Raw genomic sequence first — 26,298 nt, 5'->3', positions numbered from 1 at the left:
ATTTATCTGGACAGTTTGTTAATTCCATGTGTCCAAGCGCTTCCATCATACTTAAAGGACACTACTTCCCTGTTAATTATCCTCAGGGATCTGGAGCTAACACAGGATGTATCCAATATTGCGTGTATATGTACGGCGGATGTCTCCAGCCTCTACACTTGTATCCCACATGAGGCAGGTGTGGAGGCTGTGAGGCATTTAATTTTGGGCAATCCGTTGTACTGTGGCCCACCTGTTGATTTGTTTATCAAATTATTATTGCTGGTACTAACAAGAAATTATTTTTTGCATGATGGCTCTTTTTTCTTGCAGCAGTCTGGCGTAGCCATGGGGTCTGCAGTGGCCCCGGCTTATGCAAACACATTTATGCATGAAGTGGAACAACAGCTGTTTTTCCAACATGGCCACCTCAAGGATCAGGTCTGTTTGTATTATCGTTACATAGACGATTTATACATTTTTTGGTCGGGTACAGAAAAATCATTGGCTGAGTTATTAACTAAGCACAATGAAACCAACCATGTGGTGAAACGGGTTGGGATCATTTGGTCTATTGCATTATGGTCGAAAGTCATTAGGTCGAATCCATTAGGTCGACATGCTAAAAGGTCGACATGACTCTAGGTCGACATGGGAAAAGGTCGACATGATTCTAGGTCGAAAGGTCATTAGTTCGACAGGTCATTAGTTCGACAATGTCATTAGTTCGACATTGTCTATGTCGACATTCACAAGGTCGACATGGGGTTTTTCACTGTTTTTTTACCTGAATGTCAACACAGTCGACATGGACACAGTTTAAAGTGCACTGCATCCCCTCGCATCGCTCGCTGCGCTCGCAATGCGTCGGGCACGGTGCCTCGCTACGCTCGGCACACTATTTTATTCTCCCACCACACCCTAGTGGATGGTAGGGCATGAAATACCGCCTGTCGGCACATGTTGGCTCAAAAAACAGTGAAAAACTCCATGTCGACCTTGTGAATGTCGACATAGACAATGTCGAACTAATGACCTTGTCGAACTAATGACCTGTCGAACTAATGACCTTTCGAACTAGAATCATGTTGACCTTTTCCCATGTCGACCTAGAGTCATGTCGACCTTTTAGCATGTCGACCTAATGGATTCGACCTAATGACTGTCGACCATAATGCAGTAGACCAAATGACCGCATCCCGGTGAAACTTACCTTTTCTATTAATCAGACAAATGTTCAGTTTTTAGATGTGGATATAACTATTGACCAGGGCAAAATTATTACGGCTTTATTTAAAAAAAAAACTGATAGAAATACAATTCTAAGGCACAACAGTGTGCATCCACTACCCCTTCGCAAAGGTTTACCCTATTCCCAACTTCTACGCACTAGACACATTACATCTGAGCCTTCACAAGTGGAGCCTGCTCTAGATGTAATGGCGAATAAATTTATAGAGAGGGGGTATCCACGTGCCTTAATAAATAGATCTAAACAAAAAGTCTTAAGCATTTCCAGAGACAAAACCCTGAAAACTAAAACTAAAATTGCAGACCCTAAAACTTTAATACCCTGGGTCAACAAATTTAGCCCAGCCAGCAAGTATACCACTAAAAAAGCTAAACAATGGTGGCCCGTTGTATCCTCTGATAGAGACTTACCGTTACTACATAATGCCAGACTGTTACCTAGCTACACTAGGTCAAGCAACATCAAAGATTCGATTGGGAAGTTGGATATCACAGGGTGGAGCAATCAGAAACCGACACATTTTTTATCCAGAAAAAATGGATGCCACCGCTGTCTGGGTTGCACTACATGTAAGACCATGACAGTGGGGGATACATTTAAACATCCTCATTGTGATAAGTTGTTTTCAATAAACTTTCCTCTCACTTGCTCCTCTACGTACGTGATATACCTTCTCACATGCCCATGCATGCTGTCCTATGTGGGGAAAACCCAGCGTCAATTTAAAGAACGCATGGCCCTACATAGGACAGCGATTTCACAGGCCTTCACTAAGGGATATAGTGACCAGCCTATGGCACGACACTGCCTGTTGAAAAACCATAATGTCAGCCAAATAAAATCTATTATTATTGATCATATTCCCCGCCCTTTGCGGGGTGGTAACAGAAATAAGATCCTCATGCAACGCGAGTCCCGCTGGATTTATCAATTAAACACACTGTCCCCGGGGGGGGGGGCTCAACGAGACTTTGGGCCTCCAATGTTACCTGTGACATACTGTATGGGGTTCTGTGATCCCCTTTTTTATGCTTTATCGTTATCTTTCTTTTTATGTATACATTTGAGTATAATGACTGCCACGATCCTTATTGATTAAAAATTTTCCTACTTTGGTTTATTTATGCTGTAATGTGATGTATGTACACTATAACACTATTGCTATACCATTTGATCATTATTGCCATGTTTCATGTTATAGTTGAATTTTCCTTTGTTCTGATGTCATAACAGGGTTTATTCCATTTGTTTGTCTGCATTTTCACTGTGACACATTGTCACATTGGTACTGTTTTTTATTTAAGAAATTAGTATGTGGTGGATACACGCAACGCAGCCGAGCCTCATATGCTTCTCTTTCTATTTATTAAAGAGTTTTCCTATATTCATTATGCTTTCCCTAATTAGGGCAAGCCTTTTTCATATATGCATAAAAACGTTTGCTTGTAAGGAGGCTATGCAGCGCGTTTGCCTGTTTCCACCATACGCTGCCGTCCATTTGTATATTTGTTTCGGGTTGCTAGGCAACCGCTATCTGAGACTCTGCTCCAGCCTCCGTCAGCTTTGGGTTCCCGCTTCCGGCCATGACTGGCGTGGCGGTGAATGCTTGGTTGGCGGAAGTGCTGGTTAGCCTGCTGCACATTGTGACGCCGTCTGGCCCGGGACAATGACAGCTTCCGGTTTCAGACGCCGGGCGCATGATGCTGAGCAGGTGAGTTCTCTCATTGCAAATCGTATGTGCAGGTGTTTTTAATTGTTTTCTGGGGGGGTGTCTTGTGGGGGTATATAAATGTTGTTTGTAACTGTGCAGTCTGTGTGCTGCTGTCCCTGACGACGGGGGAAACCTCGAAACCGTTGGACCAATAAAGGACCTTTTAACTAAGCCTGAGTGAGTGCCGCTTTCGTTGGAGTACTGTTTGGATTATCATCTTTGTTGATTATTCGAGGAAGGCACCTCAGCACTTGTCATTTTGTGCTTCATTTGCACTCAGTCACTTACGAGTGCCGGACTCTCCTGTCTCTCTCTCTCTCTCTCTCTCTCTCTCTATATATATATATATATATATATATATGTATATATATATGTATATATATGTATATATAGAAGTGGTATGGAATAATTGTCACTCCAGGGGACTTGATTCAAGAAAGTTTTTATGTAGCAAATAGAACAAGTTACATGATCAAAAGGTCGACGTTTCGATACTCGCAAGTATCGTCATCAAGACAGAATGTAACATTAACAAGCAGCATACAGAATGCCCGCACGGCGGCAGGACCCACATATAAATAGGCTAATACTTACCGGCTACGTGTAGACTGGACGGGCGCCGGGTGCAGAGTGCGTCTCTCCCCTCGGCTGGGTCGAGGCGCACACTACTGACGTCACCCCATCGTCACAGCATAGCAACGCTGCGAGATAGAGCGTGTCCCCGGCAACCCGTCCAGAATGCCATAAGCCGGGACCATACAGCATGAGATGCAAGGTCAGGATGCAGCGGCCATAAACAAAACACAGTATCGAAATAAATAGTACAAATACACAGTAAGAAATGAGCTGTGCAGGGCAGAGTAGTAGTTAGACACAACGGTCGGGTGGACACTGAAATAAGTGGGTGTCAAATGTCATCCTGGCCTTGCATCTATATATATATATACACACACACACACACACACATATATGTCCAGCAAGCGGGTGGCCCTCTGATACAAAAATAACGTAGGCGACACGGTGGTATTAGGTCAACGTTTCAGGGATCTGGTCGACCAGATCCCTGAAACGTTGACCTAAGACCACCGTGTCGCCTACGTTATTTTTGTATCAGAGTGCCACCCGCTTGCTGGACATATATATTTATTGGTTTGGAGGGGCACCTGTACTGTTGTTTTACTATAGGAGTGCCGGTCATCTGGGTATATATATATATATATATATATATATATATATATATACATACCACTGGGATATATATTATATATACACCCTTTGAATTGCAGCATGGTTTGTCCTTTTACAAAGTTGTTTAGCTTTTATCTCTCCTTTTTAGTAAAATAAGAAATGAATGCGCAAAGATTAAAAAATATTTTCTTAACGAGGAACAGAATAAAAACTCTTAAAAAATGTATTTGCCAAATGTAATGGTTTTATTAGTATATAGTCAAGTATATTTAAAATACCATTTTTATATACCTAAACTATAGTATAATTCCTGGTAGAAGTTAGAGAGAACACATACTGTGTAACTGCTTTTATTAACAAATTGCATTTGCATATTGATAATTGTTGAGCGGTGATGAAACTTACGTTCACAGGTGGGGAGCAATGCACTCCATGTTCCAGTCTCCATGCACAAGCTCTCATTAGCGCCACGTAATCTATACCTGGAAGACAGAACAACAAACTACTATATAAATACAATATAATTGAAACATACAGTATGTGCTTCATATTAAGTATGTGCAGTACTATTTTTCTGGAAAAATAGGTCCAGGAACTCTGGGTCTGGGGGTGGATCAATTAAATGAAGAGAGAGAGAGAGAGAGAGAGAGAGAAAGAAAGAAAGAAAGAAAGAAAGAAAGAAAGAAAGAAAGAGAGAGAGAGAAAAAAAAGAGAGAGAGAGAGACAGAGGCCCTTATTCTGGTTGGTGCGGTCGAGCCGCATATGCGGCTCCGACCGCACCAGACGAATCCCCGCCCACCCTACGGATCGCCACGGCCGTCCGTACACGGACGGCTGGCGATCCGCATAAAAATGGTGGAGGCTACGCCTCCACCATGGTGGGAGCTGCCCCCTGCATTCGATGGTCGTCGACCATCGAAGGCAGGTCCGCACGCCGCGGCAGCTCCCGCAAGCTGAGACCACACGGACAATCGTCCGTGTGGTAGCTTGTATGGGGGCTGAAAGCTGACATCCGGCGACGTCAGCTTTCCGCCCCCATGAGTTGCGTCATGGCCTCATTACCATGCGTACGCCCCGCGTTTGCATGGGAACGCCCATGAAACGCGGGGCGTACACATAGGGAAATGAGGGCATGATGCCTCTCACGCCCCTATACGCCCCCTTTGCGGCGGACGAAATACGTCTGCGGCGAAGGGGGCTGCACATGCGCAGATTCACCTCTGCGCATGTGCAGAGTAAAAACATCGGCGGTACGGCCGCACGCGGGCCGTACCGATCCGATCAGAATAAGGGCCAGAGAGAGAGAGAGAGAGAGGAAGAAAGAGAGAGAGGGAAAAAGAGAGAGAGAACAAGAAAGAGAGAGAAAAAGAAAGATTGTATTTAGAAACAAAGGCACTCACAGGGGACTTGAAAATAAAACTTATCTTTTGGAAAGTACATTTTGGCCCAGAATAGGTTCAGGAACCCAGTTCCAGATGATGTCATATTTAATTAGAGGTTCAGGAACTGAGGGGCAGATTTATTAAGCTTGGAAAAGAGATAAACTGGAGATAAAGCGGAGAAAAGGTAAAAGGAGATAAAGCACAGCCAATCAACTCCCAACTGTCTTTTTCAAGCACAGCTGGTGCTTTATCTCCTTTTACCTTTTCTCCGCTTTATCTCCAGTTTATCTCTTCTCCAAGCTTAATATGCTGGTTCCTGCTGAAAATAGCACTGAGTAAATATGCATGTACATTTTGTATACTGATGTTTAGTTACAAAAGTGCTAACTCGCAGGGCAAATGGTATTTCTTGATTTTCCATGTTTAGATGTTTACAAAATAAACCCATTGTTTTGGGAAGGTATTTTCCAATCAATGAAATAGATGCATTCAAACACAGTGACAGCTTTATTACAGTGATATGGTGCTTACACACGGACGATTAGGCTTGCAATCTGGACCGAATTGCACGGCAAGCCACCCAACATGCATGAGATTTGGACGATATAGTGCAGATCTGCACTGTATAGTCATTGCAGCCCTGTCTATCTGGGTTTCGATTTGTGCTGCCACGGGAGCGCGCATTGGGATCGCAAGGCTATAAACCTTTGCGATCTGCATTCGATTTTGACTACATAGTCAAACTCTTATGCTGATTGTACCCGTGTGTACACACCGATAGTCATTTCACTCTTACTTATTTATATTTATAAATAAATATGAGATAAAACTGAGCAATGTTTGTTTCTCTCATTTTTAAAACCAGGACTGGCTCTTTGACCCTGGGGCTGGGTACAGCCATGGGGGGGACCCCACGCCATTTTTTTTAAATTATTTATTTTTCTATATTTTTACACTGCAGCCTGCAGACTGATCCGTGCAGACTGTCAATACGAATTTGTATATACGGCCGCTAAATACGAATTTATATCAGACACAATATGATTGGCTACACCATTGTCCAATTACGAGTTTGTAAATAGGGCAGCTTAGTAAATCTGCCCTATTTACCAATCGTATTTCTTGAAAAATATGTCTGTAGCCAGTCGTATTGATTCGTATTAAGAATATGAATACGACTGAGTCTTTTTTCGTTAATATTGGCAGATGTCTGCGGCAGGGGCATCTTTTAGAGAGGAGGAGGCCTGTGTGCAGCCTCCTCGGTCTGGCCTCTACCTTTCTGCGAGGAGCAGTAAGGTCTGAGTGGTCCAGTGCTCAGACCTTACTGCACTTGTGTGAACCTCCGCTGTGCTTTGGAGTCTGAGCACTAGATCGCAAAGGCTCCACTATGCATGAGCAAATTGCCATAAAATTCCCTGCTGCGCCATTTTTACAGTGATTTCTATAGTGCTTCTTGTAGGGTAAATATTTCCCAAATGGGTACAGTGTGCGCGGTGTGGGCCCCCCTGGGACTCAGGGCCCGTGTGCACCACATTATAGATATGCCACTGGTCTGCTGGAACGTAGTGTTAGCTTACTGGGACACAGCAATTAGTGTCTCCCTGGTGTATCTGCTCAGCCCCCAGACTTCAGTTTCAACTATGCAATAGGCCCTTCGTTTCTGACTGCAGAGTAGCTTTCATAGGCCAAAACAGGAATATGCATAAACTATATGGATGCAAGAATACAATTTTTATGCACAAATGCAGAACAAAATAGCATTTATTGAAAGCTATAGGGCCATGCCTCCAAATGTAAATAAACCCGATTGTTTTTGTAAGATACAAAATAAATGTACAGCATAACAGAAGGAAAGGTTCTGCTGTCCAAATCATTAATAATTGAATTTAAAATAATGCAGTAATGCTAACATAGATCTAACCTACTACCAGTGTGTTTCTGGAAAAAGAATTTGAAGGAATGGTACTTATGTAGTATCTGGGCTGCCGATTTCTAAATCGGGTCGGATCGGGAGATCGCATCGCATCGCATGCGACCATGCGATTCGATGCGATGCGATGCGATGCGATGACCCGATTTTTCCATAGGAATCAATGTTAAAATGGACTGAGTCCATTTTAACATGGAATTCAATGGGAAAAATGGGTCCTTTTCATACCCCTACTATCCAAGTGGGCATGGAGTTGGATATAAACCTGTGGCGAGCGTAGCGAGCCACCGAGCCCGAAGCGTGGCGAGCGAAGCGAGCCCCGCGAGGGGCCGAATACCGTCCCCTCGCGGGGCTCGCTTCGCTCGCCACGCTTCGGGCTCGGTGGCTCGCTACGCTCGCCACAGGTTTATATCCAACTCCATGCCCACTTGGATAGTAGGGGTATGAAAAGGACCCATTTTTCCATAGGAATCATTTTAACATTGATTCCTATGGAAAAATCGGGTCATCGCATCCGATATCGGATGCGATGCGATGCGATGCGATGCGATATCGCATCGCATCGCATCTGATTGTATGCCTTAACTTAAGGCATACAATCAAAAAATCGGCAGCCCAGATACTACATAAGTACCGAAGGAATTATTCACAGCAGCTGGACTGTGACATACATACTCCACATGCTTCTATAATCTTGTTTTTCAGTTTATTTTAAGCGCTCTCGGTCTCAGCATTTTGTCCAAAAATGTCCCAGACCTCACTAGAGCCTCAAGAAAGGTTCTGCATTGTAACACTGTGTACTCAGCCTATTCTGTCACTTGGCCAATTCCCATTCCTAGAATTTCACGGTTTCAGTTCATCTCTGAGTGAGTAACTGGCTGTGGTACCCTATGACAGCCAAACAACTCCCGCTTCTAAGCATCCCTGGCGTATGCATTTCAGACCTGACGGGAACATATTGTAGACAAAAATGATTTTTATATTAACAGAAAATACAGTAAATCTTCCTATGTTTGCAGGAATACAATAAATTGGTATTTGTCTGTAGGAATGACAGACTGCTTAGTTCTAAAACACTCCACCAGAGACTCCCAATCTTCAGCGTGGGAGATTCCAGAATCGACCTCTAAGGATAGAAATAAACATAAAAACAAATCTAAAATCACAGGGAAGCCCACTTTAGGGATAAGGACCCATGCTGCGTGCGGGGCAGATCTAGACCTACCAGAAGAGGCGGCGCAGTTCCCAAAAACTGCAAGAAATAAATGCGATATTTAACTTGACAGATCAGACCTTGGGCGGGATGTTCTAACATCGGCAGCCCAGCTCCGCCCCCTTTGCATACATAATTATCGCATATGCTCTAATATATGCGATAATTATGGTAAAGGACAGCTGTCCTTTGCGGTGAGTCAGCGGGTCCCATCGGGTCCCGACAGGTCCCATCGGGTCCCAGTGGCTCCCCCCTCCCTCCCTTATCCGGCGCTGCTGCACCGGGCTCTCCTCCTCCCTGCACCCAGAAGAGAATCATAGTGTAGGGGGAGGAGGTCACAGGTCCGGTGCGGGTCGCGGTAGAAGCCCATAGATTTTTCTGGCGATGCCCCCCGTCGCGGTAACCATGAAAACCCTGATAACGGGGTTTTTACCGCATTTTTAGTTTAGAGAATCTCCACCCTTGTCCCCTGCAGAAATTAAAGTATTGAATTGTGGACTCTCATTCGTACTCACAAATAGTTATGATGATTTCCAATGGAAACTGGAGACCTCTCGCTTACATCTCCAATTAAAGATACAAGATTATTTTAAAGATCATGTTGATACAACCACGGTTGATAATAAATATTCGAAATTTATAAACAAATCCAAGTTTGAGCCCTTCTCCTCCAACACAGCCATCCAGAGCTTTATCAAAACTTTAGAGTTTCAAGTAAATGAGAAGCAAAAAACTACCAAACCCAAATTCTCCAACTTGTCTGCGGACTAATGGAAAGCCATCAAAGAGCTCTGCAAAAAGGACGATGTGATGATACTCCCAGCCGATAAGGGTGGGGGGATAGTCCTACAAACACTATCCAATTATAAGACAGAAGTCTATTCACAATTGAATAATACAGAAACTTATGACCGTCTTCCAGCAGATCCCACTGTACAGTATAAAGAGGAATTGGATCACATACTGGACCAAGCAGGTAAGGACTGTGTTATCCCAGCAGAATTGGGCAGCTACTTAAAAACTTCCCTAGGGCACCCATTATCTACTGCCTACCTAAGGTCCATAAGAATCCATGCCATCCACCCGGGTGCCCAATTATCTCAGCTCGTGAATCTATTTACAGCAAAGTGGCTCTGGTGCCGGATTACTTTATCCAACCGTGTGTCCAAGCACAATCCACCTATCTTTGAGACACCACAGATCTCTTACTAAAACTGAGAAGATTGGAAAACATCCCAGAGGACCTTTGGTTATGCTCTTTGGATATTTCATGCCTATATACGAGCATACCTCATAATGGTGGCATAGAAGCCATGAAAATTGCAATGGAAAATGATGTGTTGTATCAAGGGCCCCAACCAGAATTTATGATTGAGCTTTTGAAACTCAGTTTATACCGTAACTTTTTCATGTTCAATGGGGAACTTTTTCAACAGTGTACGGGGTGTGCAATGGGTTCGCCCGTCACACCCTCATACGCTAACGTATATATATGTACGACCTTGAACAAAAACTATTTTTTTCACCCGAATTGAAAGCACACATTTTTTTCTATGGTCGGTATATAGAAGATGTCTTTCTGTTATGGGGATGTTGAGAAACCGTTTTTCAGTCACACATGGAGGATATCAACAAGCTGGACTGCCCTATAAAATGTACATATCAAATCAAGACTCAATCAATTATTTGGATGTCAATATTTACAAAAAATCTGGCAAAATTGAAACAGACATCTTCTACAAACCCGACCGCAATACATTACTTGCAGCAGATAGTCACCATCCAATATCGACAAAAAAGAGTCTCCCTTATTCACAGCTCTTACGTGTCAAATGTATCACCAGTGAAACAGACAAACTGCCTACTAACTTGAAGAAAATGGGTGACAAGTTTTTGGCCAGAGGATACACCCAGGACATCATTGATCAATCCATGGCCAAATTGGAGATGATTCCTAGAGAAGATACCCTGAAGAAAAGAGTACCTAATGACACGTCTGACCAAAGGGAGAAGATAAATTGGGCACGTGGTTTTAACTCTGCAACTCTGAGTTACCTGGAGTACTCTAGTTGTCATCTAGACTCCTGGAAAAACAACATACCCTTTTCACAGTTTTTACGTTTGAGACGAAACTGCACAAATATAGAGGTTTTTGACAAGCAAGCAGAGATTTACAAAACAAGATTCCGTGAACGGGGATACCCGACCAGCTTGGTGGAGTCGGCCCTCTTGAAATCTAAAAAAACTAATAGAGAGGACACTCTAAAATATAAGGAAAGAAACACCCTGGTAGATAATGATAAAGTAAACTGCTTGTTTGTCACCAAATATAGTGATAAGCAGAAGGAGATTAGAAAGATTATGGAAAAGAATTGGCACAACTTAAAGTTGGACCCAGTTCTGAGGGAGCACATTGAGGATAAACCAAAGGTTATTTTCAAGAGAGCCAATACAGTTAAATCCATGGTAACAAAAAGCCAACTTGTGAACTCAGAGAACAACATAGGTTCCAGAAATATGTTAGATATAAAAGGTTGCTTTCCGTGTGGGCGTTGTAAAATATGTCCACATATGGATAAAGGAGACAAAATTAGAGACAAAATGCGAGTGAAACAGTTTATTAACTGTAACTCAACTTTTGTGGTTTATCTTCTGACATGTGGATGTGGCAAAGCTTACGTAGGAAAAACTAAACATAACTTGAAAATTAGGATTCTAGAACACATCCGAAATATAAAGAATGGGGTTCTAAACCATAGCATGCAATAAAGAATACAGTATCTATCCTTATGTATCAATGCCTATTTCCCTATAGATTGTAAGCTTGCGAGCAGGGCCCTCCTACATTTTGACTGTCTGTAAATACCCTGTTTTGTTGTATCACTGTCCCCTATGTAAAGCACAACGGAATATGCTGCGCTATATAAGAAACTGTAAATAAATAAATAAATAGCATCCCTAGACATTTTAAACAATTTCATAATGGAGACCTATCCAGTCTTAGGTGAAAGGGTATCGAAATTGTGTATCCCAATAGAAGGGGGGGGGGGTATAGGGATTAGGACCTGATAAAAAGAAAATCTTTCTGGATCCTGAACCTGAACACCCTTGCCCCACAAGGTATGAAAAAGGGGTATGAAATTACACCTTTTCTGCGGTAATATAAATGGTACATCTCCCTTTTTATCGTTCTTTTTATAACCCTATGGAAATGATTTTTATAAAAAAAAAAGTTTCTTAAAATGTAAGTATGAATATGTTTTTTATATATGAATTGTTTTGTGTACATTTAATGATTTTTTAGCAAAAATGCATTTGTATTGCTAAACGGCAAAGATGTTTTTTCTGTGCAATATATTATTGTCTGGAAACAAGTGATATTCTTTATGTAAAGCCTTAGGAAACTATACCAAAGTTTATAAGTGTATATAATCCGTCCGGCTGGACGCGATGTATCCTGATAGGGATTAGGAATGGTCTGTCATAGTGACGCGCAGACAAACCAACCTGTTAGAGGTTGGATGAGTCACAGTGGGTAAGACCGCTGTGATAGGCTTGTTCTCCTGCTTGTCAGAGAACAGTGCGCTCCTATTGGACGCACTGGGCCATTTAGACTGTCAGTGAGCGTCCGTACGGTGACGCTCGCTGTCTGAGTCCAGGAATCCACCAGCTGTCTGTTCCCGAAGAGGATCTCGGCGCGCTGTTACTCCGTGAGGGGAAAGCAGCGTGGGCTGAAAGTTTCCTGTCGGTGCTCCGGATGAGCGTTGGACCTGCCTGTCCTGGTAACACATAATGCCAAATGGATTGAGCCAAAATTCACATAATGCCTCACGGATTGAGCCAAATTCATAAGATGCCATATGGATTGAGCCAAAATTCACATAATGCCACACGGATTGAGCCAAATTCATAAAATGCCATATGGATTGAGCCAAAATTCACATAATGCCACACGGATTGAGCCAAATTCATAAGATGCCATATGGATTGAGACAAAATTCACATAATGCCACACGGATTGAGCCAAATTCACATAATGCCACATGGATTGAGCCAAAATTCACATAATGCCACATGGATTGAGCCAAAATTCACATAATGCCACACGGATTGAGCCAAATTCATAAAATGCCATATGGATTGAGCCAAAATTCACATAATGCCACACGGATTGAGACAAAATTCACATAATGCCACATGGATTAAGCCAAAATTCACATAATGCCACACGGATTAAGCCAAAATTCACATAATGCCACACAGATTAAGCCAAAATTCACAATACGCTTTATAAACAGGGACATTGTCCACCAAAGGCGCGCATTAAACATTTACACCATAATGTCCATTGCACGTTAAGTTACACGGCATGATGGCCATTATGTATTATGCCAAACACCATAATGCCTATTAAAAATTATGCTACATACAGTAAGTGCTACTTATCTACAGGCTCATTGCCAAGGGTTCCATGCTCATTGCCAGAGGTTCCATGCTCGTTGCCATGTGGGATTACATGCTCATTGCCAATGGGGAATACATGCTTGTGGTAAATGGGGGACAGCCGCCGCCAGGCAGAAGTGATAGCCACTGACAGTGGCAGAGCCTGGCTGTATTCCGAGCACTGCAGGTCCCAGCTATTTGAAATAATACCCATTTCACACCAGAAAATGCATTCCCAGGTTGGCCCCTTTTACACCAGCCTAGTCCCTGCATTTTCTGGTGTGAGGGGGAGAGAAAACCACCCCTCCCCCCCTTTAACCAGTTTTCTCATTTAACCGGCTATATCTTCGGAACTAACTGACCCATTTACATGAGACAAGTATCATATTAAAGAACTTTTGAGTGGGCTTTGAATGATTTTGGTCCAGTAAAACTGGAACGTTTGGTTCCAGAGTAATCTGCCCTCAAAGAACATGAACAGCCATGAAATAACATTTCAAAAATAAAAAAAATCGATTTACACGCTATATTTCTGGAACCGATTGACAGATATGGACCATCCTGGTATCATATTGAAGGCCCAGCGATTTGGAATTGAATAACATCAATCACAAGCTCCTGTGATGCCAGGGGGGGGAACTGGCAGCTGTCGGAACTGGGTGGGGGTCGGAATTGACGGGTCCCATATTATCCTATGGGGAAAAAATGTTACAGCTTTGCCAGGCGATATCTCTGGTTCACGGGGGACTAGAAACATGGGGCTGGGCTCGTTGGAAAGCTCTGGTCCTCATCTACAAAATGAATGGCAGGGGGGGCACGTGCCCGGGTGCCCCCCCCCTGAATCCGCCACTGCTCTGTCATATCGGGTTCATATCCCCCCACTCTTTTCAAGTGCTGCTATTGATGCCCTTTCATATCGGGTTCATATCCCCCACTCTTTTCAAGTGCTACTATCAATGCTCTTTCATAACGGATCTCTATAGAGACATCAATTTTTTTATGAATTTTTAAAGATTCCATTAGATTGACATACCGCTCAACTTGTTTACCCCTGAGGAAGTCTCCCCGGAGACGAAACGCGTTGCCTTCTGTCCTTGCAGTTATACATCAATTGAATCAAATTGGAATCAAACAGATGTTTCATTTTTAATAAATGTTATTAAATTGTATATCTTTGCATCATTGTTCACCTTAACAAATTACTTGAAGGTGGTGGTACTTACAATAGCGCCCTCTACGCTCCTTCTTTTTGTTTATATATATGAGAAGCTGACATATATAGATAGATAGAGAGAGAGAGAGAGAGAGAGAGAGAGAGAGAGAGAGAGAGAGAGTCCTTGTGGCCTAGCACTCTCCCTTCTGGGTCTATTACCCCGGTGCCTGTCCAAAGTATTGATGGATATAGTAGAAGAAAAGGAGGCACTCAGAGGATTTCCATAAAAAATATAATGGGAAAAAGAAAACGGACCAACGTTTCCAGGCCAAGTATGTCCCTTTATCAAGGTCAACAAGTTCACTTGTTATTATTTAGTCATTATTTAGTTGCTTTAGTTGCTATATCACAGCATTCGATGATGAATTTGACTAAAATGGACTTATATGTCACTGACCAGACTCTATAACTGCGCAAAAGTCCTAGCTCTAAACCCGCCTCTTGCAGGTTATCATTATACCTCACCTGTCACACAGAAACAGCAGTGATTGCAACAGCTAACACAATATTTGTGTAGATGCAGCTTATCACACACTGTAGCAAGGAATCTGTGATATCACTGAGACACACAATGGTGAACCCTTTGAGTGCCAAGGTAATTTATCAAAATAGGATGTGAAAATTGCCAAGCAAACATTTTTTATTAACCCTTTGAGTGCCAACGTTGCTATGACAGATCTTCAAAATATCCATTAAAAATGCCAGCGTCACTCACAGCACTTCCATTAAAGTCTGAGAAATAGTACTACTAGTGCCACCTGCCACATTATAAAGCCTGTAAATGAAATACTTGTATAGAGTGCAGATGTGTTTAGGGGTTTGTAGTTAACATATAAGAAAAGAGAAAGAAATCAGTTTCCTAGGACGCACTCCTCACCCACAACGTCTCAAATGACTAAAAACAACAATGTGTCATATCTTTAATTAGTGTGTAAGTCATATGTATTAATAACAGGCCATCATTTTCATCATCACAATTATACATTTTTATTAATTATGTGTGACCCGGTAATATGTTTCCCTGTATCAGGGATTGAAGTGGCGAAAATATTAAAAAAAGAGATGATAGAACCACGTCGACCTAATGGTGTCGACCCAATGCTTGTCGACTAACATACTGTAGACTAAATGACCGTATCCCGGTTGTTGATACATTTTCTGAAATGGCACATTATGTACAGTACCTCTGACGAAACTGCCTGCAGCACCGCAGACTGACCACTTGTGTATTAAACATCTCTATAGACTGCACAAGTTCCCAGAGTCTTTTCTATCTGATGGAAGGTCACAGTTTACTTCGCACTTTTGGAAAGTTTTCTATGAAGTGCTTCAACTTCAATTAACAATATCATCTTGGTAACATCCACAGACAAATAGCAAACAGAAAGAGTCAGCCAATGTTTAGAGCAATATTTGCCAATATTAAGCAAATATCAACAACATAATGAGAATATATTTCACTGTCTGAGTTAGCATATAACTGTTAAAATGCTACCACATTATATAGTTAATTTTTTATGTATTATGGATACCATCATCAGCCATTTCCTGTTCCCACCAATAGTAGTGAAGTTCCCACGGCACAGGAGCTACATAAAAACCTAAAAGTATGTGAAAAATCTGCAGAAAGACCAGTTCAAGACACAGGGACTATGTAAAAACCAGACCCGGACTATACTCCGGACCGCCGGACAGGACATCAAAATCTGCAGTCCGGAGCTTGTACGGTCCGGTCCGGGGGTGTCCTGTCCGGGGGGTGTCTTGTACGGGGGGGGGGGTCCCTGTGATAGCTATCACCAGGGACATGGGGAGAGGGGAGACTACAGCCTCCCCATGTGGCCCGGACTGTCCAGTTTTTGCTACATGCCCGGACCATACAGGGAGACTTTATTCTACCCCTCGTCCTCTACCTGGTGAAAGGTGTCACAGGCAGCCCCCCAGACAAGACGCCCCCAGACAGGACACCCCCCGGACCGGAGGCTACAAGCTACAAAATGCAGAGATTGATGTCCGGTCCGGCGGTCCGGGGGTTTTGTCCTGTTCCGGTTTTCAGCCATACCCCAAGACACAAGCCCACTAAAGGCAATCCTCAACATGATTGAATACAGCAGGAGAGGCTCAGCACAGCCTTCATCCAAACGTTGTCTGCATTATTTTTTGCCATGTCTTACTGTAGATAACTTCAGCATGGTGGCCTACCTGACCCTCTCCTTCAGGGAGAAAATGCTCTGCTCCTGGAATTCCCTGGTAATGTATGATTGCCATCACCTGTGGTGAAACACCTTTCTTATCAATTACCTAGCTCCCCACAGGAGATGTATTCATACATTACCAGGGAAGTCCAGGAACAGAGCATTTTCTCCCTGAAGTAGAGGGTCAGGTAGGCAACCATGAACATCAGCTATCACAAGAAGTCATGAGAAAAATGTTGTCAGTGTTGGGTACTAGCGTCATCTTCCTCTGCCACATCTAGAACTGTTTCTTCCTACAAATTTCAAGGGCAAAAAAATTTATTGCAGCGAAGATTCTGGACTCCCAAATGAAGAAACATTTGAACTATCTAATCAAATGGAAAGTGTGTGGTTTAGAAGAATGCATGAGGAAAAGTCTACATATGTAAACATTTTTTTTAAGTATGCAGTCAGGCTAGATATGACATTTTTAGTAGGGCTGTAGTGTCAGAATGTGTGATTCAATCTGCAATCCCTACTGTGACTGTTGCCTATTATCACAAGCTTAATTTACAATATTTATTATTGTTATATAGTCGGGTCCGATGAAAGCCTCTGACCTTAGAGGGTCCAGATCATCAATATGCATAAGGTGGTGGGCAGGGCAGATTAAGGGGGGGCTCTGGTGGTCAGGTGGCCCCCCCTCTATCTAGGGCCCCCTGCTGTGAACATTTTTTTAAGCTAAAGGTTTTGTGCATGGGAGTGGGGTAGTGCTGCAGCTTCACCTATCTGTCATGTGACAATGATTAATGGTGTTGAGCATCGGGAGCCAAGGCACACTGACTGCACAAGTGTGCAGTGCATTACTGGGAGTTGACCCAAGAGACTTTGGGCCTTATTCTAGTTCACTGTTTCTGACAAAATCCTTCTTAGATGGACAAAACCATGTGCACTGCAGGGGGGCAGATTTAAAATGTGCAGAGAGAATTAGATTTGGTTTGAGTTATTTTGTTTCTGTGCAGGGTAAATACTGGCTGCTTTATTTTTACACTGCAATATAGATCTCACTTTGAAGTAAAACCCCACCCAAATCTAATTCTCTCTGCACAAGTTACATCGGTCCCACCTGCAGTGCACATGGACTAAGGCCCTCTGCACAAGAGTTCAGAGGCTGAGAAGATTGTGCTGAGCTCTGATTGATGGTGCTCATCACATGCTTCTCAGGCCCATGGAAGATAGCAGCAGCAGCGGCCTCGTCATGGGAGGGTTTATAATCAGAGGCAGCACTGAGCCTGTGAGGTCTCCTAAGAGTAATGTACAGAGGGACAAGCACAGGCTTTTCCATATAAGCATGCGGGGGAGGCTTGCTGGGACTCATTGTTCCACAGTATAATACAATAGTTTTTCATCTATTTTTTACACTGAATCAGCCCGGTGACCACCGCTCCATGGTCACCGGGGACAGCACCAGGCTTCAGCCTGGTCAGGTAAGTCCTATAGGGGGGGGGACCCCTTTATAGCAGTTTGCCGTATCTGTCCATAGTCACCCTGCCGGCTGCGTACCCCGACTTTTGTTTAGGTTCTGTACTCACACCTCTGTTTTGGTATGCCCTTAACCCAACCCATTATGATAATTTTGTTTTTATATATCTTGTAAATAGCCCAAATCGAGAGAGTGTGTACGGTGGTACAATCTTTTTCTTGCGACTGTTTTGACGGGAGTCCATCGGACGTCGCAAGTAAAATTGTACAGGTGTGTACACGAGTATCGGCTGGTGTTTCTGGATGGTCGGTCGTGTCTACACTCGATTGAACGGTCGCAAGAAAACAGGGATTGTATAGATGTGTACCCAGCTTAAGACTAAATTAAAACTGTTATTGTCCTTCAAAATATGTATGTTCAAATGTAGTGTATTTTATGGACACCACATATATGAAAGTGGATATATCTTTTAATTACTGATCTTCTGTTTGTCAGATCCATTTCATGAGTCACTAATGCCATACATTATATTATAAAGCACATATCATTTTAATAGCTTATTAAGTGATTAATAGTTATTGATACTTATCAAGTATCTATCCCAAAATGTTTACCAGCTATCCAGTAGAAGGAAAGACTTTTATACTTGCTGCTTACAGTAAATATAGAAAGTGTTGCTCCATCTGGAACAAAATATCTTTAGTAAGCTTGAACAGCTTCCTGACATAAAACATCTGTCTTACTCGAGTCTATGCCAACATCCACGAACTCGCTCACCATCTCAATCATTTCACCAAAGTGGTTTCCAGAAAAATATCTTACATTCAACACAAGTTTCAAGATGAGTGGACACAGAATTGTTCTGTCATAGACAAATCATCTCTAGGAGAAGACAGATCTTGTAATGTGACATGTAAACGCTGAGACGACTGAACTTGGTACCAGGCCAGGACCAGGGGGCTGCAGATGACAGCTAGTATCTTGTGTTGTTCGGGATGGGTATGTCTGCCAGCAGTTTGAGGTAAAGCATTCAGATGCTGTGAGCATCTGTGGCTGGATGTCAGAAAATAAATGCTCTGTACATTCTCAGTAAAGAGAGAAGTGGATAGTGATATATTTCAAAGATAGTCTCCAAGAGATGGATTGGATTGGAGAAAGCTGGTGCCAGCTGTGAGATTTAGCACATTTTCCAACTGAGAAAATTATTATTATTATAATAATTATGATATATGCTAATGTCCTAATCATTTTTAAGTTCAGTCATTTTGATACAACTGGACGTGGTTCTGTTCACTGATTGCATACAATGACAGGTCACGGAATACTGGGCCCTATTCAGACCTGCACGTAGCGGGCCGAAATTGGATTCTTCCCCGATGTTTGGGGTTTGCGCACGCATGTTTATGTGCATGTGCAAATCCCAGGAGTGACCGGCTTCGGCAAGTTTCACACTTGCCGGCCGTTCGCTCCAGAGGGTGTGAGGGCGGACAGGGGGCTGGAGCAGGGGAACGCCCAGTGTTTTATGGGCATCCCCGTAAAAACACTGGGGGTTCCCCTGGGAATGCAGGCGTGGCATTGCCTGCTCGGGGAGGGCAGGCCCATATTCTGCGATCAGCAGTGCAAATAAAGTCAGTTTTGACTTACTTATTACCGATGGGGAGATACATCATTCGATGGTCAGCGACCGTCAAATAATTTCTCTCCCCTTCGGCTGCATGCGAGGAGATGTGTTTGAGTACACATCCCCTCGCATGCTAGTGGGGGCTTACCTGTTCGCTGGGCTGCACGGTGTGTTCTCTTTATATTAGACCAGAGGGGTCTAATATAATGCTTGCATGTTAAGGGTGCCTTAACTTACAGTGATCAATCATTAGTTAATATAATTTGTAATGAAATGATTACCATTATCTGCATTTTTATTACCTTTTTACTTTTTAATACAGGTGGGACCAGATGCAATAATGGAAGTGGGATTGAGGGGCGCAACTCTGGGAAACAGTTCTAGGTTAATATGCAATAATGTAAATTTGGTGTTGGGTACTATAAACAAAGTGGAAGAGAAAATATGTCAAAAACATAAACCTTATTAGTCTAATAATTCAAACCAAACTAAAAGATACAGTTGGAAGATCTTTCTTTCAGTTTGCCCTTTAATTCTAGTATTTCCTTTTGTGGTTATTTTGGATCTATTTACAGCACATCATAGATTAAAGTTTTTTTGCAGCTGTTTTTATGATCGAATACACTGTATAATTCTACTAAGGTTGAAGCCTCTATTAGTCCATTTTTATTTGCCCGTTTCTAGAATGCAGTTCTTGGTTCTACACTGGCACAGGGTATACTATGTAGTCATTTAGTCTACACTGACTCTGTTGGCAGAAACTATCCATGCAGGAGTTTAATAGTCGCTTTGTCAACAGTGACTCTGTCAAATCTACTGCAGAATGTACTACTTTTGAAAATCTAACTTAACCACTATGTTTAAATGTATAATGCCTGCAAGGCTAAATGCATTTATTTGCATTAAAAGCATAAATAACTGTGAAAATATTGTGGAGGCCATTTTCCCTGTGAGGAAAATCACTGTGGAAATGGCTATAACGCCATTTTCCAGATACCTGCACATGCACACTAAAGTCTGGAACAGCACTAATGACCCTAGTGCCTAGTCAAGAGCGCTTCCATCTAGAGAGGATGCACAGAAAAAGGCTGCACATGGGCCTGCTCTTGGCCTCACTGTTTACATAGTGAACAGTATGTATCCATATTTATCCCCTGGTCCAGGCCCAGGATAATTTCTGTCCTACTGGTGAATTCCCTGATCATGTACCTTATGTGTACTGGACTCTGGACTGGTGCCTGCCTTGTGACCTCTGCTGGCTTTGGAAGATTGTTGGATGTCTTACAATTTGCTTTAGAATCCTTGCAATGCAGCACCTTTCCTTCTTCTGTTCCAGGCCATCATAACATAACTGTCATATCAGATTCAGTTATCTTATATCTTTTTTTATTTCATTGCAGTTATTTTTTATATATTCATATTATATTGCACTAGTTTTTAATTTACTGTGTTTTTGTTCTGTCACATTAAAATAAACACTCTCAGAGGTGTAACTCCAGGCTCCTGCTCTCCGGGGGGGGACCTCTCCTTCCCTGAATGTTTGAATCAGCTAATTAAAAGCTGTAGATTTGGCTTCTGTGGCTGACACCCTCTCCTAGCAGGACCATAGACGTCACAGTCTCTTTATTTTAAACATAATATGTATAACACACACATACTTGCATATATACATACATGTATAAATGATGCTGTGTGTGTGGGGGGGGGGGGGGGGGGGGGATACACACCAATATTTATCTTGCCTCCGGGCACATTGGACAAACCTACGACACTTAAAACTCTTATCTCACATCCTGTCACAGCTTATCTTTACACATCTGTGGTACATAAGTCTCATGGAACCATGTTAGTGGTTGGGGACCATGGTCTATATTTCACTATTTAAGTTTATCTGATGGTAAATACAAACAACAGACACACAGCTACTGTACTATACATTTGAGGATATCTTTAGTACCCTTGTAGAATAAAATAAAAGGGACAGATGCACTAAGCTTCAATAATATTGAGAGTGATAAACAACCAACCAAAATCAGAAGCTGGTTGGTTGTTTATCACTCTTCATTTTATCACTTTTGAAGCTTACTGCATGTGGCCCAAAGTCTTTTCTATACAAGCAGATATAGGACATCCAGTTAGAATAAATAGAGAAGGACAACTATGGTTGACATCAGCTAAGAATGTTTTAGATTTAGATTTGTACAGTGAGTGGTTCATGCTTTTAATGCGGCACCCAGGGGCGGATTGGCCGGCCGGGAAACCGGGCCATTTCCCGGTGGGTCAGTCCAGATTTCCATCTGACTGGGCCGCCGACCAGGGCCGGTGCTATCAGCCCTGTGGTGCGCTGGCCATATTTGTTTTGGGCTATCCTGCCCTTCTTTATGACGAGCCTGCGGCCGCTTGCTGACGTCAACCACGAGCCGCCTTCAGCCTGGTAAGTAACAGCCCCCCCCCGGGCAGCAGCGCACCCCCCATTCAGTAATGCGCGCACCCCGCCGCCCCCCTTACCCCGGGCAGTTGCGAGCGCCCCCACCCCCCCCCACCCCCGGCTGGTTCGCGATTCCTCCCTGGCCGGATTGCATAGCGAATCCGCCCCTGGTGGCACCAGTAACTGCACAGAAAAGTCAGACACTAATACCAGCTTTATTATTGGTGGGTGATAATTTGGTTGCATTACAGTAGCAACTTACTCTTTCCCCACTAGTAGCTACAACTGTAATTCCATTACTTTATGCATCAAGTGTTTACTACACCTTAGATTGTAAACTCATTTTGGCAGGGCAATCTTTACCTTCTGTTCATGTCCTTGTATGTCATTTGTTTATGTCACGACTGGTGCACTTCAATGTAATTTAATCTATTTTTGGTTTGCTCTGTAACACCACATGAATAAGTGATTATGATGGTGATGATGAGGGTTACTTATCACTCTGGAGTTCTGCTCTTCTGATGATATATACAAGCCCGTTATATTTGTGGTTTACTTAAACCTCTTACTGATAATTGCCCTGTGCATCACAGTACTCAAAACCATACCTTAATAAAATAAAGACGCAGAAACGTATATTTGGCAGAAATTGTTAGCTATTTATTTGAATGAATTATATAATTAATAACAATAGAAATAAAAGTAAAGTGTTATGGCACATCAGCCCAAACCCCTAACACCAGTTAATTAAAACAATACAAAACCAACTAAAAACCACAAAGGTATCCACTCAACCTTCTACTTTGACTACTCACCTGGAAGGGTGATGGCGCTGACTCTGTGGTCCACCAAATATAAACAGCCAACAAACGTGAGCCCACTTAAAAACTCAGAACTAATCAAACTCCAACTGAGATCCATTCTAAAAACAGATAACCTGACATTCTTTCCAGCCTACACATAGTCAATGAAGCCATAATAATAATAAAACAAGACAGACAAAAGAAGAGGGAGGGTGCGAAGACAAAAGAGGCTAATACAACCCCAAACAAACTCTAAAGCCCCGTACAGACGATGAGCTTGGAGCGCGCTCCTGGGACCAGCGGCTTCCCCCAGCAATCGGCTCTTTCCCCATGCGGCTTCCCCCGGCAGTGTCTCCTTTCTTTAGCGACCATCTCTGGTTGCTGATAAAAACGGACACTGATCAATATATTGTTCAGCAATATATTGCTGAACAATATATTGCTCTGTGTGTACGGAGCTTGAAATAAAACTAAACTCACACCGTTCCTTCTCATAGGATGATCTTATCACCTGATGCCCTACACAGAGCCCCCCCCTCCCCCTCCACAGTCTCTGAGGTTCAACCCACTACATTCCTTTGCCAATAAAATATGGTATACATAAAAGGGGTCATTCTGCTTTATTCGGCCCCTCGCCCATTCGCACGGAATAGCGTTTTGTTTCTGTGCATTTGCATAATGATTTATGCACATGTGGAGGCTCTCTTGGAGAACGGACTTGATGACTTGCATAGTCGCAGGCCTGTTCGCACGGAGCAGTGCGGGCATGGGGCAAGGGTTGTGGGGTGGCGGGCCCGGGTTGCTCCCAAGGGAATGCCCAGTGTTTCATGGACATCCCCATGAAACCTCTGGGTGTTCCCATGGGATTGTGAGTGGGACGAGAAGTCACATGACATCAGCCGTCCGCCCTGTCTACGACCCGCTGCCTGCAAATATAAGTCAGTCTCCACTGACATATTTGCATGGCCTGAAGAAATCATTCAATGGTCGGGGGCCATCAAATGATTTCTACGCCTGCGGGACATGCGAGGAGATGTGTCTTATTGACAGATCCCCTCCCATGGTTGCGAGGGGATACGGCGGTGGTGATTCAGTCGGCGGCAGGGCAGGCCCTCTGGGACTCGATATGCTGCGAGCTTTGCAGCTTACCGGGTCAACCAGAATCATGGACAAAATATAATTCCCCTAAATGTAAAATGTATTTTCTAGGATTAGAACAGTAGCTTTATTAATTTAAAAAAAAAACTTATTTGCAAAAGAGAATAACATATTTGTCAATTAATTATTTTGTCCAGGCCTTCTGGAGAAACAGCATCCTGAGATGATTGACAGGCACAATAATGGATAATGGCCCTCATTCAGGTTCATGCGCTCGCATGCACATTCGCAAGCACTCTTACGGGAAAAAAACACACGCACGCAATGGGCGAAGGCACGCCTACAGTGCTTGCGAAATCATTCGCACGCAACCATACAAAGAAGGGGGGTGGTCTATCACTGTGCGTACGTGTAACTGGTCGCACGCGCCCACCAATGTTCCCTTTAATTTTACAAAGGCTGTGTGCGGCAAAAGATTTTGGCTGTGCAACTTTTGAAGGAAATTTTTATTTTTGTGCGTTACTTCTATATATAACTGGAAAACGACGTTCAGCATTTGTGTTAACTTTTCTTCAAAATTATATTAAACATTCAAAAAATTTAAACATTCAAAACACAGCACATGATGTAGTTAATGGGTGAAACACACATTAATTTAGTCCGCAACAGCAAAAAGTTGACCACTTCTGCTTTGTGCGCTCTGTTGTAATGTCTGTGCGCATGCTCTGCGAGTTGTGTGCGCGCGCACATGCGCACAGCTTAGAGGGAACACTGGCGCCCACACATTTGCGCACGCACACTCACCTCAAGCTGCTAACGAACATGCTCTACTCCCCAAATGTTAGCAAACCAAATACTAGTATGCACGCAGCAAACATCCACGCACACATCAATTTATAATGGTGGGATTTGTTTGGTTTTAGCGCATTGGTTTGGTCAAAATAACTTTAGCAACAGAAGAAGTTTGTATCTGCTAACACTTGGTTGCTGGTGGTATGCAATCAGAAGTTGTGCTGAGGTAATTGTCTGTATTTTTTAATGACATTGCACATGCGCAGTGCGCTTGCTGCACATGCGCAGTGCGCTTGCTGCACATGCGCAATGGAGGTTGCACGGTGAAACGTGCGAATTCGCATGCGTACGCGCCAATGTGAATAAGGGCCAATGGCCCTTATTATCTTGACCTTCTAAATAGACAAACAGTAGTAAATCAATATTATCTTTGAATGTCGAATTATCTGCTTTTAATATTGTTATTTTTCCTTAACAGACTTACCCTTTGTTGCAAGAAAAATATATAATACTTTGGTAAGTCAGGTCTGTGAAGTTTATCTTCCCATTGGCTAGAGGGCCAGGCGTTGGACACTGCCTCACTATGTAAACATGAAACCAACAGTTATTACCTTTTACTGCACTCTTAAGATCAATACAGTAAATACATCACAGAGGTTCAGTTATCTTCTCTAATGATAGAGAGAAAAATCTGGAAAAAATATTTAAAACAATCAAAACAGGTGCTATTTTATATAAATAACCTGACAGTGATTTAAAGAATATGGTGTAATATGTTTTTCATTCCATCTAATACATTTTTTAAATAGTTTTTGATTCTTCCAGTGCCTAAACAGCTTACTTCCACCAAAGGGTGTTTTCAACCCATACAGTAGTTTATAATTTGCTAGAGAGTGCTATGAACTGATTATTGAACCTTTTTGGCAGAATGGAGATAAGGATAGCTTCTGTCTGGCACTGTATGTAAATGAGAGGGAGGAGACTAAGTTAGCAGCAGGAGGAGGAGGTCGATCCAGAAGGCTTTGAGTAGCGTAAAAATTAATATGGAATCTGGTACTGTATGCAAATATAAGTGAACACAGGAACTGGACCCCGGAATGCTGGTCTGGACCATCAGGGCTATTTCACACCCTCCGGCTCCTGCCGGATGGCGAAATCCCACACGGCCAGGAAGCCGTGCCGCACACAGTAGTTTACAATGGAAGGGAATGCCACAGCCCAGCAGCCGTCCCTTCCAGTGGTGGGATCCGGCTGCAACCCGGCAGTCCCGTGTGAATGGGACATTTGTGTCCATTATTAACTGCTGTGTTCGGCACGGCTTCCTGGCCGTGCGGGATTTCGCTGTCCGGCTGGAGCCGGAGCGTGTGAAATAGCCCTCGGCCTCTGTATGGTTGTGATGTCCGGTCTGTAGGGTGCCTGTCTGGGGGGATGCCTGTGATAGCTTTCATCGGGGACATGGGGAAGGGTCTAATTACAGTCTCCTTGTAGTCCAGACCATTTACATTTTTATTACATTCCCACACCATGCAAGGAGGCCTGTATTCTCCCCCTTTTTCTCTCCCTGGCGACAGGTGTCACAGCAGCCCCACCG

General features: G+C 43.1%; 1 protein-coding gene across 1 annotated transcript in view; it reads right to left on the bottom strand.

The window, feature by feature from the left end:
* Positions 1–26,298, bottom strand: part of APOH (apolipoprotein H) — a 55,215-nt gene that overhangs the window by 13,538 nt on the left and 15,379 nt on the right. The window contains exons 3-4 of the mRNA XM_083148200.1: positions 25,192–25,288; positions 4,536–4,612 (exon numbers count right to left, since the gene is read on the bottom strand). Of these exons, the coding sequence (XP_083004326.1) occupies positions 4,536–4,612; positions 25,192–25,288 (174 nt within the window). The remainder of the gene's footprint in view (positions 1–4,535; positions 4,613–25,191; positions 25,289–26,298) is intronic.

Source organism: Crinia signifera, chromosome 6, assembly GCF_055691185.1.
Source record: "Crinia signifera chromosome 6, ASM5569118v1, whole genome shotgun sequence".
In the NCBI taxonomy this organism is placed as follows: domain Eukaryota; kingdom Metazoa; phylum Chordata; class Amphibia; order Anura; family Myobatrachidae; genus Crinia; species Crinia signifera.
Note: the sequence above shows the minus strand (reverse complement) of the source record. Positions and strands in the feature narration are given on the sequence as shown.